At 31.7% G+C, this 21,480-nt stretch overlaps 1 protein-coding gene across 1 annotated transcript in view; it reads left to right on the forward strand.

Annotated features, from left to right (window-relative positions):
- LOC143071216 (cilia- and flagella-associated protein 157-like) overlaps positions 1-21,480 on the forward strand; it is a 27,888-nt gene continuing 6,408 nt past the window's right edge. The window contains exons 1-7 of the mRNA XM_076245388.1: positions 1-231; positions 1,460-1,581; positions 4,109-4,258; positions 4,684-4,837; positions 8,946-9,213; positions 10,274-10,404; positions 18,967-19,117. Of these exons, the coding sequence (XP_076101503.1) occupies positions 98-231; positions 1,460-1,581; positions 4,109-4,258; positions 4,684-4,837; positions 8,946-9,213; positions 10,274-10,404; positions 18,967-19,117 (1,110 nt within the window). The 5' untranslated portion in view covers positions 1-97. The remainder of the gene's footprint in view (positions 232-1,459; positions 1,582-4,108; positions 4,259-4,683; positions 4,838-8,945; positions 9,214-10,273; positions 10,405-18,966; positions 19,118-21,480) is intronic.

Genomic DNA, 21,480 nt, shown 5'->3' on the forward strand with positions numbered 1-21,480 from the left:
AAAAAGACAAAAGGATACACAAACTGTGGTCAAGTTTACCAGTAAATATACGAACGCTGAATAAAGTTTGAATGGCCGTTTGAGTATTTCAAGTACAATGGGTAAGAAAGGCAAGAAAGGAAAGAAAAGTGGAAAAGGACCAGGACTGGAATCGTCGACCAGTGATTTAGATGAGGTGTCTAAAGAATTCTACCTGATACAGATTAGAGATCTAGAGAACAGGGTAGCAAGGTAACCAGTTATAAATGTTTGATAACAACTGTTTAAAGTCATTGCAATATATAGTATAGAAAATGGAATCGAGAAGCATTTAACATGATGTAATAAATACACATTCTTGCGATTTGTTTTATTTTTACTCCGACTTTTCTATTATGGTCTTTGATTGCGATGTTTTAACATAAAATATGTGTAGAGTGTACTTCAACTTGATAACAAAACTAAAACAAAAACAAGAACATAAGAAAAGACATATAAAATATTGTCTCCAACAAAGGACAATTAAGTATCTGTACTCAGTAGCATCGAGAGTGTAGACATATTGTATATAAATAGAACATTGTTTACCAAAGATTTACCACCAACAACAACATCAAAGCGAAATATAGTAAGATATGAGCAAAGACTATTGACGAATTTCCTCCTCTGGCTTAACATGTAACAAGGTTAAACAAGTTGTTTTTGTAGGCGTTTTTCTTAACCTCTCCTTTTTAAAATAATTTTCAATCAGTGAAATGACGACGTAACCCCAAATAAAATAAAATAATGATAAAAATCAGTCCATAAATAGTGCTAAACTCTATGAAATCAATTTCAAAGGTTGGTGTAGCCGACATAATAGAACATAGATAAATGTAAATAAAACAAATCTTAAAGGTATTATATTAAAGAATGTTTACATTTACTGCAAGCAGGTCTAAAGTAATTACTAAATAGTTATATAGAAAGTATATTTTCTTGCAATTTAATATATGTGGCTGTTCCCCGTTATGCTTTTGATCGAGTTTTGGGCGAAATTTTTATGACTATATTCATAACCGTTTAAAATTCACCCGAGAATTGCAATTGCAATAAAAACAATATGAAGGACAATTAATTTTTCTTAGTTTGTTTAAACCTTGATTGATTTGTGCTTGCTTTACGCTTTAACATGTATTGGGAATAGTGGATATACAATACTGGTTGTTTTATTTGTTAGTGGAATGATATTTCACACTTTTCCTATACCCAGAAAATGTACTACCATTCTTACTGTAGAAGCTTTAAGAGATAGATAATATGGTCATTGAAAAATGCTATATATTCAAGTATATTAAGTTTTGGTTCCCTTCCCCCATGGTATGCTGATTGTTATAGAAAAAATATGGAGATTATATGAGTATATGATACAACTGGCCCATTATGAATAATGAAATAAAGGTTATGAGATTGTCATTAAAATCTGTTTACACTTTAATAGATATGCAAGAAAATCAGATGAACTCGAAATTAAACAAAATGAACTGGAAAACAAAAAGAATTCAGAGATCGTTGCAAAAGATGAGGTTATCGGTTTGTGCAAGAAAGATATTGTCAAGAAAGGTATGTATTACAAAATCATATAGCAATAAAGTAATACATTTTATACTGTTCAAGTCTAAATGAAATTAACGCAATAACACAAGAGCGCCTAATTCCTCGTTAGCAAGACAAAAGTAGCTTACCCAAATTGTAATGTCGAGAAACAGTTATCTCCCATTGTTATGAGAGGGAAAACAATTTATGAGAACTTAATTCCGAAGAAAAGGTTCACGTTAGATATTGAATTATATAAATTACAATCAGCACAAAAGTTTATTAAACAATGAAAAAATACAGTCAAGAAAATGATATATTTTTAGTTTGTTACCCCGATTTTATTTTTTGTCCATGGATTTATGACTTTTGAACAGCGGTATACTACTGTTGCCTTTATATATACAACTAGAATTATATATAACAAATCTGTGTAACGTTTGGTTTTAGTTAGATATTAACAATGCTATTGATGTTTCATCAAATCTTTGGAAGTCAATATGTATCGTTTATAAAATTTTCATGGAGTATATTAGTAACAAAATTTACTTTTGAAAGCAAACTGTACAATCGACTTATATACGTGGCCGATCCGTCTTGATGAAATATACGACACCTAAGGGACGACATCAAAAGATCGATGTAGGATAAAAAAAAAACTTAAATCAAATAGTTTGGGGTGGGGGTTAAAATTCTGCAAGTTTTGCATATCTAAAATCGATTTTTACATATATCCCTATTGGTAAATCAATTTTTCCCAAATTAAGTTAACCAGGGGGGGGGGGGGGGGGGGTCAGTGAAAAAACTATGTGAATTAAGTTTGTTATCCTACATTGATGTCGTCCCTAAAATGATAAAACAAAAAAACATAGCAACTTTTTTATATTCACACGTAGAAAAATAATATATCTGCAGCAATAAGAGAAAACGATGTTTAGAATCCATCTAAGAGAAATGAATTCACAGAAACACGATTAAGCTCAAGGTGTGGTCAAAACCGACTAACACGCACGGTAAAGAAGATTATACCACTATTTGTATTTACCTAGAAATAAAATATTGAGAATACATTTTAGAAACGGGTTTCTTTTGGTATTTATAAGCATTTATTCTTTTATAGTTTTTAGTTTCATTCGTGTTATTTGAAACAACCCTTCCTTATAAGACTCGATTAAGATCTTTGATTAGATAAACTCTCTTTGATGTCCATAGATCGCATTCCAGATTTTACTATGCAGTTTGTGTATATAAAAATGTAGTTACTATAATAAATAGAATAGTTTGATAGACAGTGTTCCTGTTTTTCCTTTGTTTTCCTCTTATAGTGACCAGATTTTTTGTCCTCTTATAGTAACCTCATTCGTTTTCATTCTATCGATTTATGACTTTTGAACACCGGTATTCTACTGTTGCCTTTATTTAACATTCGATACTACTTATTATAATAGAATACTTTTATACAAAACGTTGGTCCGGATAGAAAGGGTTAGTAAAGTTGTAAATCAAATCCAAAAAGGGGGGGGTGAATTCAAAACCAAATTCTCAAGAGACAAAATGAAGAGCCGGTATTTTAGTGTATGTATAGATATGTAAACAGTGATGGGACAGCAACCCAAAGACACAAATAGCATGAAAAAATCTATATGTGTCATCATGTGTTGGCTAACCATATGCCAAGCTTTAAGTTGCAATTACGTAAAAAAATACATCTTTAATTGTAACCATGTATTTTTTTAATCAGTGGAACAGGATCTGTTTACCCTTTCAGAGCACCTGAAATAACCCTCAGTTCTTCTTGGGATTCGAGTTGCCCAGTTTTCTATGTTGTTTTTTGTGCACTGTTATTTTATATATATATATATATATATATATTGTGTCTTATTTAGCAATGGCGTTGAAAATTTATTTTCGACTCATAAATTAATGCCTTTTGGTACCTTTCGCCTCTATTTTATGATGAAAAAAAATAAACTGTGACAAGATATTATATTTTCAAATAAAGTGTATTTTAAACCTAATGAAATATACTCGAAAGTGCACATCCCACTTAGATGACTACAGTAAAACGTCGTAAGATAATTAAAACCATTATTCATCTGAAATGTCTGAACGAATGCAAACTATGGAATATTGCAGATAATGAAATTCTTAAGATTGAAAAAGGTCAAAGATATATCTTGGTTTGAAATGAAATAAACAATACAAATTTATACAATGATCATATCAAAAGTGCAAATAGATAATCTATCCTATTCTATCTAGTTTTATTGGTGATGGCGAGACAGAATATTTCTAATTTTGGTTTTGATTAAATAGTAAGAACGAAAGTGAGAAAATATCAGATTCCAAATATATGGTGCATTATCTTTCAACAATGTGCGTCTCGTCGATTAGCTTCAGGTTTGATTCGAGAAACAGAATAAATGTATATAGTCTATGCCTAAAAGAAACACATTTTAATAGTTTAACCTATGTTAGAAAAATTAAAACTTTATTTTAATGAACAAAATAGACTCCTTATACAGTTTTTAAATAGATAGAATGTATGTTGTAGATGAAGAGATAGATGTTCTAACAGAAAAGGTCGATGAACTGGAAAAGACTTTAGAAGTTGAGAGGGAAGAGTCATCAGCAAAAATAAAAGAAATGGAAATAAAAGCCACTGAAAACGTAAACACACTCAGAGCTGAAGTTACTTTGTTGAGTAAGATTCGTTGGATCATATTAGTCAGTGCTTCTGTGTTGACATGAATTATGATATAACTATATTCAAGTCACTTGAACCCTTTAGATAGTTGTCGAATCAGCAATTATGCCACCTACCCATATTTAAACTGTCATCGGTTCTTAGAGAATACAAAACAAAACTCCAAATAATTCCTGTCCTCTTGGGTCTCGTGTTATATTAAGAGACTTATATCCTAGTGGACAAATGGGATAACTTTGAACGATATTCTTGCAATTGAAATGATTTTAAAATAATAAGATAGGTGAAATGTATTATTTAAAAACATCATGGATGTAATTTCTAACACTTTCAGTTGAACAATTGTCCTACAGTCTAGCTTCGCGATATAAAATGTAATACAATTAAGACAAAAACTAGAGTATGAAGTTCATTTCTTGTAGATGGAAAACTTAGTGCTTTAGAAGAATTTAGAGTAAAAAAGGATGAGTACCTTGAAAGGATACAAGAACTTGAAGAACAAATTAAAATAAAAGACGAAGACCATGAAGATACTTTGTATGAAATGGATAAAAAGGCTGTTGCGGACAAGGATAGGTATACCTACAAACGTTTTCAAATATCATTATTGTGCATGTTTAAGACTCAGTCTGATGAATTTTTTTTTTTACCAACAAATAAATATTCTTTATTCTTCAAATTGCTTGTTACATCTTTACTTCATTGTCCAAGCTTCAATAAAGTATCCCTGTGAAATACTTTCTGAGTATCCAGGAAAGTACACAGAATATAATAAAATATAATAATCATTTTTTTCCCCATCAATTATATTAATCTTTTTAACTTTATGAAAAATACATTTTGAGATACTGTTTTGTTCTCATTCATATTTTCGTACATCCTTTATAAACATAGCATACACATCTAAAAATTTCAGTTTTTGCTCGGATACATAGTATGACTTGTAAATACAAAAACCTATAATTGTCAAGAAATAATTAAAACCGTTATACCTTTGATCTGATATTTTGTATCCAAATACTATATGTTTTGCTAATATCTTGTTTTGAAAATTCATTTTTGCTAGAAGATAATGTACTTTCTCCCAAAAATCTTTCAAAAATGAACATGTAATAAAGAAATGCAAATAATCTTCTTCTTTTGTTTACAAAAATTGCATTTATCGTTCTCAGAAATTTTCCACTTTAATAGTAGCTGCTTTGTAGGAACAATATATTGAAGCAGTTTCCATCTGAAAATTTTTAACTTATTTTCCTTTAAAATTTTAAATATAAAATCGTATACAAATGACATCTGTGGTATGTATTCTAATTTTAAATATCTTGTCCAAATGTTGATACCGATTGGCTTTATATATTTTTTATCTACTAAAGTTTTTCAGAGTATTTTATTGTTGATATCTTCTTTTGTTTCAATTTGTTTATTTTGCCATCTTAATTTATCTTTACATATATTGATTATACTCTTAACGGAGTTTTCTTTTTTTTAAACTTTATACTTTTTAAAAATTCTTTTAGGATGCAGGATTTTAACATCTTAAACTCTGCAATCCAGTTTGTTTTATTAATTAACTTTTTTAAAATAAAACTTTCGGATAAATTTCCTTCACGATCGAATATGTCGTTAATATAAACCAATCCATTTCCCCAAATAATCTGTTTTCTAATATTAGAAAAGTGATTAGAAAATGTTGATAAACCTCCTCCTGTTTTAACCCAACTTGAAATTACTTGTAAATAAAAATCGGGTATTTTTGCAAGTCCATCTATTGATTTAATATTATCTAAATTCATGTTAAAAACAAGAAAGTTTTAACCAAGATTGTTAAAATATTTAGTAGGAATAATCTTCCAGTTTGGCATATTGGTTGTTGTTAATTTAGAGACCCATGAGGCTTTCAGTGCTGTAAAATAACTGTCAAAATCGATCATTCTTAACCCCCCTTTTTGGTATTCGCCAATAAGTGTGTTTCTTTTTACTTTGTCATTTTTTCCTTCCCAAATATATTTAAGGCAGCAGCTTTCAATTTTTTTCAAGTAAATATCTGGAACTTTGCACGAAGTAGCCAAAAATGTAAATTTTGGTAATATTAAATATTTTATGATCAATATTTTCCCAACCATTGTTAATTTTCTTTTTTCCCATGTTTTAATTGATGATTTCATGTTATCTATTTTAGGTTCCCAATTTAACTTTTCACATTGAAGTCTATCGTGACCAAAATAAATGCCTAAACCTTTGACAGGTTTGTCTGTCCAGCGTATGCCCTCAATCTTATCTACGCTGTTTTTAAGCGCCCCAATCCAAATTCCTTCTGTTTTATTACGGTTTAGCTTCAACCCTGAGAAAGAGCCAAATGTTTCAATTATATTCATAGCTTTAGATATATCTGATTTTGAACTACAAAACAGAGTTGTATCATCAGCTAATTGTGATATTTTGATGCTATGTGTTTTATTATCTATAGTAATACGAAAACCTTTAATGTCTGAGGTTTGCCTCAATCGCTCGGCCATAATTTCGACCGATAAAACAAAAAGTAAAGCCGATAAAGAACACCCTTGACGGATTCCTCTAGAGTTTTCAAAAATTTCGGATACCCATCCATTATTTATTACACACGTCTGTATTCCCTTATATAATGTTTCCACCCATGATATGAATGATTCATTAAAACCAAAATGTTTTAGAACACCTAACATAAATTCCCATTCCAAAGAATCAAAAGCTTTTGTAAAATCAACAAATAGTATAGCCCCATCTATTCCGTTTGATTCTGCATAGTCCATTATATCTTGAATTTGCCGTAAATTAAATCCAATAAATCGATTTTTTACTTATCCAGTTTGATCTTCATTAATTAATTTAGGAAGAAGTTTTTTTAGTCTCTGTGCTAAAACATGAGATAGCATTTTCAAATCTACATTTAATAATGATATTGGACGATAATTGTCTAAAGATAATGGATCATTTTTCTTGAATAATAAAGTAAGAACACTCGTTCGTTGTGTATATGAAAGAAGTTTTTCCTCATGTCCCTTATTTAGAACTTTTACTAACACTGTTTTTAATTTTTCCCAGAACGTCTTATAAAATTCTAATGTTAAACCATCTAGACCCGGTGATTTATTTAACTTCATCGTGTTAATAGCTTTAGTACATTCATCTATAGTAACCTCCCCATCACAAATTTTAAAATCATTTACATTTATCTCCCTTTCCATAACAGTATCACCTACATATTTATGCAGTAGATCTTTATCTGGAGCCGTGGTTGTATATAATATTTTATAATAGTTTTTAATCATTTTTTAAATTTGTTCTTGATTTGTTGTTACCTCGTTATTTTCATTTTCGAGTTTGTTAATAGATTTTTTTTACCTGTCGCTGTTTTTCTAATCCCAGAAAATAAGAATTATTCTTTTCCCCTAGCTCTATCCATTTCTCCCTTGATCTAATTTGAGCCCCCTTTGCTTTATATTCATAAATTGTGTCTAATTGTAATTCTAATTGTTTTATATTATTGTAAGTGTTTCATCTTCGTTTAATTGTTCATCTCTGATTGTCGTTAAATGTTCTGATTCGCTTTCTAATTTTCTTGTTGTCTCCCTTGATAATTTCGATTTTCTTTTACAGTATAAAATAGATTCGTCTCTAATTTCAACTTTTAGATTGTCCCATAATAGACGGATATCGCTACTGTCATTATTGATTATACGATTTTCGAACTGATTTATTACTCTGTTGATTGTTTTTTTTTTTATATTCAATATCCTTTAAAATAGAATTATTTAGTTTCCAGTATCCATTCCCTCTTTCTGAAGCCCCTGTCTTAAAGTTTAAAACTATCCCTTGATGGTCAGTCACTTTAATCAGTGCCGGTTTAATTTTACAATATTCAACGAGAGACTGAAATTCTTTTGCAATTAAAATTAAATCTATCCTACTGGCTTGTGTCTTATCCTTTCTTCTCCATGTAAACTGTTGTGTGGTTTTATGTAAAATACGCCAAATATCTATAAAATTATGATTTTTCATTAGAACTTTTAAACTATTAACAGGCTCAGAAAATTTCGTATTTTTATTTAAGCTTTTCCTATCTAAAGTCTTCAACGCTTCATTGAAATCGCCGGCAACAAGAGTAATGCCTATAGAATTTTCTTTTATAAAATTGTTTACATTTTTAAAGAAAGAATTTCTATCTGTTCTATAATCTGATTAATTATCAAAATAGTAGAAAACTTATACTCGAATTGAGTAAAAGTCGATACGGATGCACGTCAATGAGACATCATCCCATCACCACAAAAATCAAGAGACATCAAGAAGTAAAGACACTGGGTAAACGATAGATTTTCATATATACCATGGTTCAAAAAACTGTTTTGAATTTGCACTTTCAGAAGACAAGATTGGGTTAAAGTATCTTTACATTTTTTCTCTGACATCCGATTTATAGGCACAAATATCTTTAAATTCTCTTATAAAGTGTACTGAAAAGGCTGTAGTAATAAGGCATTCAGTTATGACAGTGATAAGCTATATAAAAGACAATGAGCTTGTTAATTAAATTATCTAAAGATGTTCTAAAAATGCTGATAAAATTACCATTTGTGCACAACATGTATATATATTTCTGAAGCTCAAAGATTAAACATAATATCTGGGGTTTTTTTTTCTAAAGACTAAAGAAAGAAATGGTTAATCGTGTAAATGCTGTTGCACAAGAGTTCCGAAAAGTATCGAACCAACAGATGGCTGCTACATCTAAAAGAGCAATCAGGGAAAATGCAGTCATTCAAGCACAGCTAACAAAAATGTCAGATAAAACCTTAGAAGTACTATCAGAAAATGATTCTATGAAGGAGGAGTTTAGGAGACAGAAATTACACCATGAAATGTTAGAGGAGACAGAAAAGGCTTTAGCCAAGAAAAATAATACTAACAAAAGGGTAAAAGCTCTTAACATTATTAGAAAATATATCGTTTTCACTATTCATTACGTTTTAAATTCACTCTATCTAATAAGTTGTACAAACAAATACGCATCGTAGTTACAGGACAAAACATGATATTGATATCAATTATTAACTTAATATTTGATTTTCCGTTTTATCTATTTTGATTTGAGTGCTATTGGCGAGTCTTATTTTGCCGAAACGCGCGTCTGACGTACCAAACTATCAGTCTAGTATTGATCTTTTATGATTTTTAATAACAACTAAATTGATGCCACTCCTGGTAGATGTTTGGTCCACGAGGGTATCACCAGTCCAATATTCAGCACGTTTGTGTTGACATAAAAACATTGATAAGTTTATGTTCGTTTAAATCTACTGTTTATAGACTGTTGAATAATTCAAAACACTAAGTTTTTTGCTAGCCCGTTTAGATTGCCTTATGAAAACTTTTGGGAAATTTGGGTTTAATGCTCTTCAACTTCGGTTTTGATTATGTAGTATTTAATTATTTATTCGATGGCCGCTGATGAGTCTTATGCAGACGAAAAGTATGATTTACCAAATAATGAGCCTGGTATCTTTTATGAATTCAATATACCGAAAAATAATATTTAAAAATGCAGTTGTAATCACAAATATGTGTTGGTCTTTGACTAGCCGAATGACCTTACCATGTGTGTTTGTAGCGTTAACGACTGACTATAAATCGCATATTAGCTTTACCCTCTCTTTGCATTTAGCCTACTTTACTGCTCGCTTTACCTTTAATAAAATTTGAAATAAGGCAAAAAGTACTTATAACAGTAAAGACGATGGATAAAAACTATTGAAATGGCTTCAATTGAGAATGAAATACATTGTTTCGGTATTATTATCTTGATTTGTATCATGGAATTATTAATGAATTTTTGAGCATCGGTATATTACTATTACCTGTAACTTTACAAGCTGTTGATGTGATGCTGGGTCAATTTAATGAAGTATGTACACTCAGTGGTTAACTCTTCTTATATCTAGTTATATATTGATGGTTATGTTTTCATTTTCACAGATGGTTCAAATGTTAACGGAGAAATGTACATTCCAAGAGAATGTTATAACAGAATTACAGAGAGAAGCCGAGTATTACGCCGAAGTAAGAACAGAATTTGACATGGCTTCTAGTCAAATCAAATCGCAGAGGTAATATTTCACATAGCATTTTGAATGAAACTAAGTATTTGACGTTGTTTATTGTCAATTTAAGACAAAAAGGTAAAGTAGGACTATTTTTATTAAATAAATATTTTTCTGACTAATCGAGAACAGAATTTACTAAGTACTAGTACGAGATATTCCTAAGTTTACTACGAATTGGTTGCCGGATACTAGTAGGTTATGTCTGTATCCTCGGGGGGGGGGGGGGGCACTTCAAACTTTTTTTGGTAGGGGTGAGCAGCTGAGACATCAAGTACCCCACCCTTTTCATATATTTTGTTAATCAAAAATATATACCTTGTCATATATTGATTAAGAAAAAACAGACCTATAGATATATTTCAATATTTTTACATTTTACATCTCATTATCAAGATATTTCAATTCCAAAATACAATACATATAAAGGACGTTTGGTCAGATCATAGATGGTATTATAAATGTAATATCACCCCAGAGTGTAACACCTTCACTGATTTTAACATGTTTAAATATTAATTAAAAACTGATAAAAGTTTCATTGCCGTTCCCTCTTAAAGGATGCTGTCACAATGGAATTTCTTTAAATAATTGTTATCATGTTTTATGTATACAAACCCTTGGATGTTAATTAGGTGCAAATGTCAAAATAGTTGGATTTATTGCATCTATCACTGGCATGAGTGGGAATACCATTTCAGAATAAATAGAGTTTAATTGGTTTGACAAATAACTGATGCATTTACGACTGTGGTTTAACCGCATCAAGAATAAATACGGACATCTGATTAGTTTCAGATACTTATTATATAATCAAGCAAGTGATAATATCAACCTATTGATATATTTAATCTGAATTTCTCACCCTTTTCATATATCATAGAGCATGAAAAAGTGACCTATTCCAGCGGCTCATCCCTACCACTAATTATATAGCAAGTGCCCCCCCCCCCCCCGAGTAGAATAGTCATCTGGTCTGTAGTTTATCGATTATGTAAATGTCCTATTTCCTTCCGATGATGAAATTTTGACTGAGTGGAGATTCGTTTATTTTGAGGTTATAACATGTATACCAGGATATGTGTACCTTGTCGACACACGCATTCTCATTCATTAGGAGTGCATCCGATGTCCTCAGAATTTGTATCTTACTTTGGCTTGTCTAATTATCGATTTGTGATATTTGAACATCGGTAACTACTGTTGTATCAATTTGAACTTTTGTATCAACTTTTACTTCTCAAGTTCTCCTAAATGTTATATTACTTCGACTTTATACATGTTTTGAATCAACACCACTGGCAAGAAACAGTGTTTTTAATAGGCATTATGTATGATGCACCAAAGAAATGCTCTTATCACCTTATTTACATTCAAGTCATCTTTAAAAGAACCATATAGATATAAACTGAAGTAAGAATGAAAAAAATATTAAAGATATAAGATGTGGCCACCCCTACTAATTTAAACAGATGGGCAATAATACATAACAAGTCTGCAACCGGAATTGCCAAAAATACCACACAGTTCAAGAACCCCGACTCCGTGTTGTAGATGGAAAGATAGATAATTTATTATACACTGTGGTAATATAAAAAATTAAGAATAATTATCTATTCGCTTTTATCTTGTTATACTAAGTGTAGATGCTAATTGCATGTAAGTAAAAACATATATATATATATATATATATAATAACCATCGGTCATTTTATACAAAAGAAAGGAACTGCCCAATTACAAGACACCTTTTAAGAGCAGGACATGATTTTGAAAACATCACATTTCAAATCATTGAGAAAAATCAAAATTGGGATACACAAGGAAGACAAAAAAGAGAGAGATTTTGGATGCACCAGTTACGAACTCTTGAACCTGATGGACTCAATGAGAGAGACGAAAAAAGATTTCAAAGCAAATCAAAACCATAGTTATCTTGAAATCATACAAATTAATTTATAAAAATTCATACAATTAATCGAACATCTATAAATGTGTTAAACTTTTATTTCAACTTCATGTAGTTGTAGCTACAAACATATTTTATGACCGAATTAATATGTTACACCCATCCCTCAAATCTTGTATAGATTAAGCTACAAAAATATTTTTCTGTCATGCATCCGATTTCACCTTGAGAGATGCACACGCCTGATGAAGCTAATTTGTTTAGCGAAATATTGCGTATTTCTATTTAACATCTAATAGAACTTTTTAATGTATCAATTAGTGTGTTTTAGTTATATTCTTAGACATTTATATAATTTTAATTCAGTAACTGTATCAGTTTATTTTCACAAACTGATCCACGCTTAATTAGATTGAATGTTGATTGTTGCTATTTTTAGACATTATATATTATTCTCGCAGGCAACACGCATTACACATATTTTTGTGTGTAATCCTTTCATATCTATTTCCTGTTAAGATCATGGAACAAAGAACTTATTTTAACAAACTACGAAGTTTAACAAAACAGAAAATACAAGTTGAACATCATGTTTCAAACATTAAATCATATATTTATAACAACAAAATACCAAACGGGTTAAATATTAAATTGACACCACAAACACCGGGTGTAAAGTCCTTCAGATTTCTGAAACGTTGGGACGAAACTTTATTCAATTGTTCTTTTCGGCTTCTCCAACTTTTACTCTCCTTTTCTATCTATTCATATAAACAAATCAACTCTGGAATAAATGAAATGCTTTCTACACCACCAATGTCCATTACTAACGGAGACATGGATTTAATCAAGAAAAGATTATCCGATATTGAAAGAATAGAAAGTCAAAATTACAAAACCAAGCAACAAAATAAATTTGCCAGAGATGGTCTTAAACAATTTTCAAATTTTGATACAAATAATATTTTAAAAGAGAGTAAGTTAAAACAACCAAGAAAAAGACGTTTTAAAAAACGGACACGACCTGCGGAGAATAATTTAGTTGTTAATCTATCGTCAACAGAATTAACCAACTCCGAAGAAAAATTATTAAGTAGAGGTCTTAACTTCTGTCCTATACCAGCAAACATTAACAACCTACAACTGGAGACAGATGTGGATCAATTTGCTAGACGCCTTCGCCTAAAAGAACATTTTAATAGGCAACACAAAAAAACCTTACAAGAAGCCGGAATGAATGATTCGGAATATGAGAGTGATAAAGAGGACAAGTGCATCCCAAGATTTAAAAAGAAAAGCGAATGGAATCCACCAAGGAGTAAGAACGACAATTTAGAATCCTTTATATCATCAATTAAAACTGAAGTAAAATCATCAGTCAGTGGCAAACGTTTAAGGAATCTCTCTGAACAAGAAAGCCAGGCCATAAATAATTTAAAAAGCCGTGATGATATTGTTATTAAACAAGCAGACAAAGGAAGTGCAGTTGTAGTGATCAACAAAACCGACTACATTGAAGAAGGGAATCGTCAGCTTTCAAATACAAAATTTTACAAACATTTAGAAAGTGATCCTACAAAAGAAATAAGTAAACAAATTAATGAGGTCCTTTCAGACATGAACAGCAAAAAACATATTGATGACGACACGTACGACTATCTACGACCTGATGAAACCTGCACAGCCGGTCGATTTTACTTGCTCCCAAAACTCCATAAAGAAGGGATTCCGGGAAGACCGATAGTATCTGCAAATGGCCATCCAACCGAAAAAATATCTGAATTCGTGGATTACCATCTCAGACCACATGTTAGAACAATGCCATCTTACATTCAAGATACTACAGATTATTTGAAGAAAATGGATTCATTAAACCCCTTACCAAACAACACAGTTTTGGTATCGATGGATGTGTCTTCTTTGTACACAAATATTCCCAAAAATGAAGGAATAGTCGCTTGTGAACAGGTATGGAACAATCGTAAGGATAAACATCCCCCAACAGACTGTCTGGTTCAGTTGCTGAGACTAGTGCTTGAAAACAACAATTTTGTATTCAACGACCAGCACTACTTGCAGGTTGACGGTACCAGTATGGGAACCAAAATGGCACCTTCTTTTGCCAACATTTTCATGGGGAGTCTCGAAGAACGCATCCTTTCGAATGTACCATACAAACCCTTGTCTTGGCTCCGTTATATTGATGACATCGACATCAAATGGAACGAAACTGCAGAACGCCTGCAAGAATTTCTCGATTTCTGTAACAACTTTCATCAATCGATCAAGTTCACATCTGAAGTTTCAAATGAGAAAATTGCGTTTCTCGACACCACCATAACTTTAGAAAACGGAGTCATGACAACAGACCTTCACACCAAAAAAACTGATAAACACCAATTTCTCTCTCCGAAGAGTTGTCACCCGAAACACTGCTCCCGGAGCATTCCGTACAGCCAAGCCATCAGGTTAAAACGGATTTGTTCATCGGAATCAAAGTTAAACCATCGTTTAGGGCAACTCAGACAGCAACTCAAATCAAGAGGTTATAAGAACAAAAGTATTTCAGAAGCTTTCGGAAAAGCAAACGAAAAAGAACGAACAAACCTACTTGAATACAAAGAAAAGACGGCCCAGACAAATAAAATCCCGTTTGTTATTAGCTTTCATCCTCATCTGACAAATATTTCATCAATTGTCCACAAACACTGGCGTCTTATTGAAAATGATCCTTCCTTAAGCGAGATTTTTCCATCACCTCCCGTTATGGCTTACCGCAGACCAAAAAACCTCAAAGATATTCTAGTATCATCCAAAGTATCTAAACGGGAGATATCAACAATTGGAGGTTATAAACAATGCGGAAGGGGCAATTGTAAGTGCTGCAAAGTCGCCAATATAGAAACCCAGTTCATCAGCACAGTCACAAAGAAAAATTACAACATATTTATAACATCAAATTGCAAAACGCAAAATTGCATTTATGTTCTAACGTGTGGAACTTGCAAATTACAATATGTTGGTGAAACAGAAACCCCATTTAACATCCGACTAAATAACCATCGGTCATTTTATACAAAAGAAAGGAACTGCCCAATTACAAGACACCTTTTAAGAGCAGGACATGATTTTGAAAACATCACATTTCAAATCATTGAGAAAAATCAAAATTGGGATACACAAGGAAGACAAAAAAGAGAGAGATTTTGGATGCACCAGTTACGAACTCTTGAACCTGATGGACTCAATGAGAGAGACGAAAAAAGATTTCAAAGCAAATCAAAACCATAGTTATCTTGAAATCATACAAATTAATTTATAAAAATTCATACAATTAATCGAACATCTATAAATGTGTTAAACTTTTATTTCAACTTCATGTAGTTGTAGCTACAAACATATTTTATGACCGAATTAATATGTTACACCCATCCCTCAAATCTTGTATAGATTAAGCTACAAAAATATTTTTCTGTCATGCATCCGATTTCACCTTGAGAGATGCACACGCCTGATGAAGCTAATTTGTTTAGCGAAATATTGCGTATTTCTATTTAACATCTAATAGAACTTTTTAATGTATCAATTAGTGTGTTTTAGTTATATTCTTAGACATTTATATAATTTTAATTCAGTAACTGTATCAGTTTATTTTCACAAACTGATCCACGCTTAATTAGATTGAATGTTGATTGTTGCTATTTTTAGACATTATATATATATATATATATATATATATATATATATATATATATATATATATATATATATATATGTCTCGCGTATATGATTAATATACATTGTCATGTAAATGTATTCAATGTAGGTGGCATTTTGCATTGACCTCAGACGGGCAGTGTACAATGTTTTTGTTTCAATGCAATGTTCATTGATATTAAGACTTCAACAACAAATCAAGAAAATGTAAATTGTAGAAATCGAAGAAAATTCAATTACCTTTTTCTCTATTCGCAATAAAAGTGACAAGACAATACTTTACTTATCCTAACACCTATCTGTCAGATATCTATAATTTATTTCACATTACTAGAAAACTTTAAGTAGATCTAATTTCCGCCTAATTAAAACATATTTCAAATTCTCCAGAGAGATTATTGAGACAAGTAGTAACAGATTAGAATCTATAATTCTACGAGGAAGTACGTTTTATTTCTATATTTTCAGTCTTTCACATGTCAAATTATATTTCTGGAAAAAGAAAGATGAATCAATCTTTATAGTTCCTACATAATTTGATCGATGAAAGAATCGCAAAAACTACCATTTTTTTTAATCTGTGAAAGCCATTTATTTATTTTTATTTTTTTACTATTTTTTAACAATCTACGATTTGTCTGTCGTTATTCAAAACTCTAAGCATGATCATTTTGATAGATGAATGAATAGAAAAAAGTTTATATTTGAAATTCTTGTTTATTTCTTGTGTTTTAAATCAACGTCCTATTCTCATAAAAGTCAGATTTGACTTCATAGTGTTACACGTGTTATATTTATAAAAAAACATTCTCTCAAATTTAATGATTGACAATATCTTTTTGTTTTAAATCGGCTACTGATGTTATGCCGTCTCCAACCGAAGTTGCACAGGGCGCCACATTATTACAGATTTTAAACTGCACTCATTTCTAAAAGGACATTTATAAAAAAAATATATATATATGATTGTACTGTAATGACATTATCATAATGACTAACGATCAAATTGGCAAAATTTAGGCAGTATTTCAAAAATAGTTCAAGGAATAAATTCGTCACAAAAACTAAAATATGATTGGAAGTAGAACTATATACTGTTTTCCTGATATAAATCAATCCCCCAGTTTTTAGTGGGGTTCGTGTTGCTTAGTCCTTAGTTTTTTATGTTTCTGTACTATTATTTGTCTGTTTGTCTTTTTATTTATAGCCATGGCGTTGTCAGTTTATTTTCAATGTATGAGTTTGGCTCTCCCTCTGGTGTCTTTCGTCCCTCTTTTAATGTAGTTTTGTAAAAATTAAGATATCCTTCCAAATATATAAAAATTGTAATATTGTATCTAATTTTTTTTCCTGCGGCAGTATATAGCAATGAATAACATTGTGATTTCCGGAAATGGGTAAAATAGTTATAACAGGCTTTTAGTTTAATATATATGTTCCAGACCATATGAGTATTTGGACCGTACGCGTACGGTCCGGACCGTATACGTATACTAGTACGGTCCGACCATACGCGTACGGTCGGACCGTATGAGTATACGCATACGGTCCAGCTGATCATACGTTTTGAGATCATATGGGTTAAATTTAAACAAACATTTATCAAAATCTTTATTTTTAGTTATACAAATTGTTATTATTACAAAATAGATGGCCGATGATGAAGTAAATAAGCGAACAATTGAAATTAAATATTTGCTTAATTGTATATCCGTGAATTCTATTGTGTTACTCTGGCCGAAGGTGACACTTGCTTCTAATAAGAACGTCGTATTTTTTACATTTACATGTTTTGTTAATGCATGTTCCTTTGCGTATGCATTTCTTTTGTAAAGTTCATAAATATTCTAAAACAATTGTCCTCCCACATTATGTTTACTTCCGATAACTTCAATTTCAATGAGCATACTGAGCTGCAATTAATGAATTACCGGCCTGCAAAACACAGGAGATTAACAGATTAAATAAGCGTGATCTTTTTAAATAGTTAAAATATGAAGTTTTTATGTCAAATGCTGTTGAACTTTTTATATTAATTGGAGATAGAAGTCATGTTGATCTGTTATATACATTTGTATCTAATAAATTTGACCAACTTCTTAATATCAGTCAGACCGTACGCGTACGGTCCGACCGTATGCGTATTTTGAAAAAGTACGCATACGGTCCAGACCGTGTACGCGTACGGTCCAAATACTCGTACGGTCTGGAACATATACATATGCTTAAGAATCTAACTTCAAAATCTTTGTTAAAGTTAATGGTCATCAGTAATAAGCTAAAGTGTGCAGATTTTGAGATATGGGATTTAGATTTACGGTATAAGGTTTGTTGTCACGATATGCTTGTTAAATCACTCCACATTTCGTGTATGGGTGCGGGAATTTCTTGCTGCATTGAAGACCTGTTGTCTGTTCTATGGTCGGGTAGTTGTCTCTTTGACACATTCCCCTTTCCATTCTCAATTTTATGCACCATGTACATGCTTTTTGATACATGTAATGTTTGGTGTTGATTGTCTTTATAAGCATGTTTAAAAAAGTCTTTTATCGGAGAAGAAAGATATGATTTTTAGTAATATATTGAATGTCCAATATTTTTGTTGAATCCCTTTGTCTATGTTTGTGCAAAATTATTCAAATAAAGAATATATTGTATGACTGTCAATGAGAAAACTATCTAAAATGTATGTTTTAACAATTGTCATCTTTTGAGTCTGTGAATGAAACAAATACAGAGAAATATGCTCTACCTCTATGATTTTTCAGTACAGATAAGCATTAATGAAGTTACCAGTAGTAGGAAACGTTACGTGAGCCATGATAATGTTCTTATCTTATTAAGATATTAATAATCAATGTTTATATCAATTTATATAATGTTTTGACAGCTGTTTATTTTTTTTTATTTTTTTTTTTCTACAAATACATGTTTTGATTAAAGGGAGGAAATACAACATCTCCAAGCAGATGTAAGAATGTTAGAAGAAGAACTTAGAACAACTAGAAACGATCTAAGTACAGAAAGACGACATAAACGAAGACTTGAAAAACTGATCAAAGATTGTACGATAGCAATTAGAATGGTCCTAAGGGTATGTTCATTATTTAACTTAGGGCATTATAATGTTATTGCAGTTCAGTTGGTTATTATGGACGTCAAGTTGGTTACTTATTCCCTATTCGTTACCTATTCCCTATTCCCTATTCGTTACCTATTCGTTACCTATTCCCTATTCCCTATTCGTTACCTATTCGTTACCTATTCCCTATTCCCTATTCGTTACCTATTCGTTACCTATTCCATATTCCCTATTCGTTACTTATTCGTTACCTATTCCCTATTCCCTATCCGTTACCTATTCGTTACTTATTCCCTATTCCCTATCGTTACCTATTCGTTACTTATTCCCTATTCCTTATTCGTTACTTATTCGATTTTTAATATCCTTCTCCCTTTTTAATTGTTTATACTCTTATATCTGGTAATAGTTCTAACTTTGTTGAGGTAAAATGACCTTTTTATGACCTATTTATATGTGTTTGTGCTCAACCGATCCTTTTACTTTATGTTCGATACTCATTTGTTCCTTATTTGATTTTTATACGTTCTACCTTTTAACTGCTTTATGTCCGTATGTTTGAAGATGGATCTTGGTTCGAAGCGATGAAATCACCGTGTTAGCGCTTGTATAAAAAAGAAGATGTGGTATGATTGCCAATGAGACACCACCCCACAATAGACCAAAATGACACAGAAATTATCAACTATAGGTCACTGTACGGCCTTCAACAATGAGCATAACCAAAACCGTGTAGTCACCTATAAAAGGTCCAGACATGACAATCTCAAACAATTCAAACAACAAAACTAACGGCCGTATTTCATATACAAAAAAAATAAACGGAAAACAAATATGTAACACAAAAACAAACGATAACTACTTAATTTCAGGCTCTTGTCTAGGAACAGGCACATACTAACATAATGTGGTGTGGTTAAACATGTTAGCAGGGTGTACATCGTTTCGGAGCATACTATTACCTTGTTTAATTCGTTCCATCACTCGCTTATAATTCGCTTATAATACGTGTATCATACGTTGCACCTTTTAAAACATGATTTTCAATTGTTTTGTTGTCTCTGGTGGTAGATTTGGGTTCTTAGAGGTGATATAACTCTATAAGCGCATATGTACCCGTTCAAGCGCTCGGATACTACCCTGTGAAATATTCGTTACTTATTCGCTTTTAATACGTTTGTTGTACGTTGCACTTTTTAGAAAAGGATTTTCAATTGTGTTCATATCTCTGTTGGTAATAATGTGTTCTTATAGATGAAATACCCCTATTATCGCGTATGTACCCGTTCCAGCGCTCGGATAACACCCTGTTACTTATTCGTTCCTTATTCGGTTTTAATGCGCGGGGTATACGTTGCACCTCAAAATAAATCGTTTTTTAATTGTGTTCATGTCTCTGGTGGTAACAACGTGTTCTTAGAGATGAAATGACCCTTTTAGAGCGCATGTACCCGTTCCAGCGCTCGGTTAATACCATGTTACCTATTCGTTACCTATTCGTTACCTATTCACTTATCATACATTTATTGTACGTTGCACCTTTTAGAAAAGGATTTTCAATTGTGTCCATGTCTCTGGTGGTAACAATGTGTTCTTAGAGATGAAATGACCCTATTAGCTCGCATGTATCCGTTCCAGCGTTCGGTTAATACCCTGTTACCTATTCGTTACCTATTCACTTATAATACGTTTGTTGTACGTTGCACCTTTTAGAAAAGGATTTTCAATTGTGTCCATGTCTCTGGTGGTAATAATGAGTTCTTAGATATGAAATGACCCTATTAGCGTGTATGTACCCGTTCCAGCGCTCGGTTAATACCCTGTTACCTATTCGTTACCTATTCGTTACCTATTCACTTATAATACGTTTGTTGTACGTTGCACCTTTTAGAAAAGGATTTTCAATTGTATCTATGTCTCTGGTGGTAACAATGTGTTCTTAGAGATGAAATGACCCTATTAGCTCGCATGTACCCGTTCCAGCGTTCGGTTAATACCCTGTTACCTATTCGTTACCTATTCGTTACCTATTCACTTATAATACGTTTGTTGTACGTTGCACCTTTTAGAAAAGGATTTTCAATTGTGTCCATGTCTCTGGTGGTAACAATGTGTTCTTATAGATGAAATGACCCTATTAGCGCGCATGTACCCGTTCCATCGTTCGGTTAATACCCTGTTACCTATTCGTTACCTATTCGTTACCTATTCACTTATAATACGTTTGTTGTACGTTGCACCTTTTAGAAAAGGATTTTCAATTGTGTTCATGTCTCTGGTGGTAACAATGTGTTCTTAGAAATGAAATGACCCTATTAGCGTGCATGTACCCGTTCCAGAGCTCGGTTAACACCCTGTTACCTATTCGTTACCTA

The sequence above is a fragment of the Mytilus galloprovincialis genome, chromosome 4 (genome assembly GCF_965363235.1).
Source record: "Mytilus galloprovincialis chromosome 4, xbMytGall1.hap1.1, whole genome shotgun sequence".
NCBI lineage: Eukaryota > Metazoa > Mollusca > Bivalvia > Mytilida > Mytilidae > Mytilus > Mytilus galloprovincialis.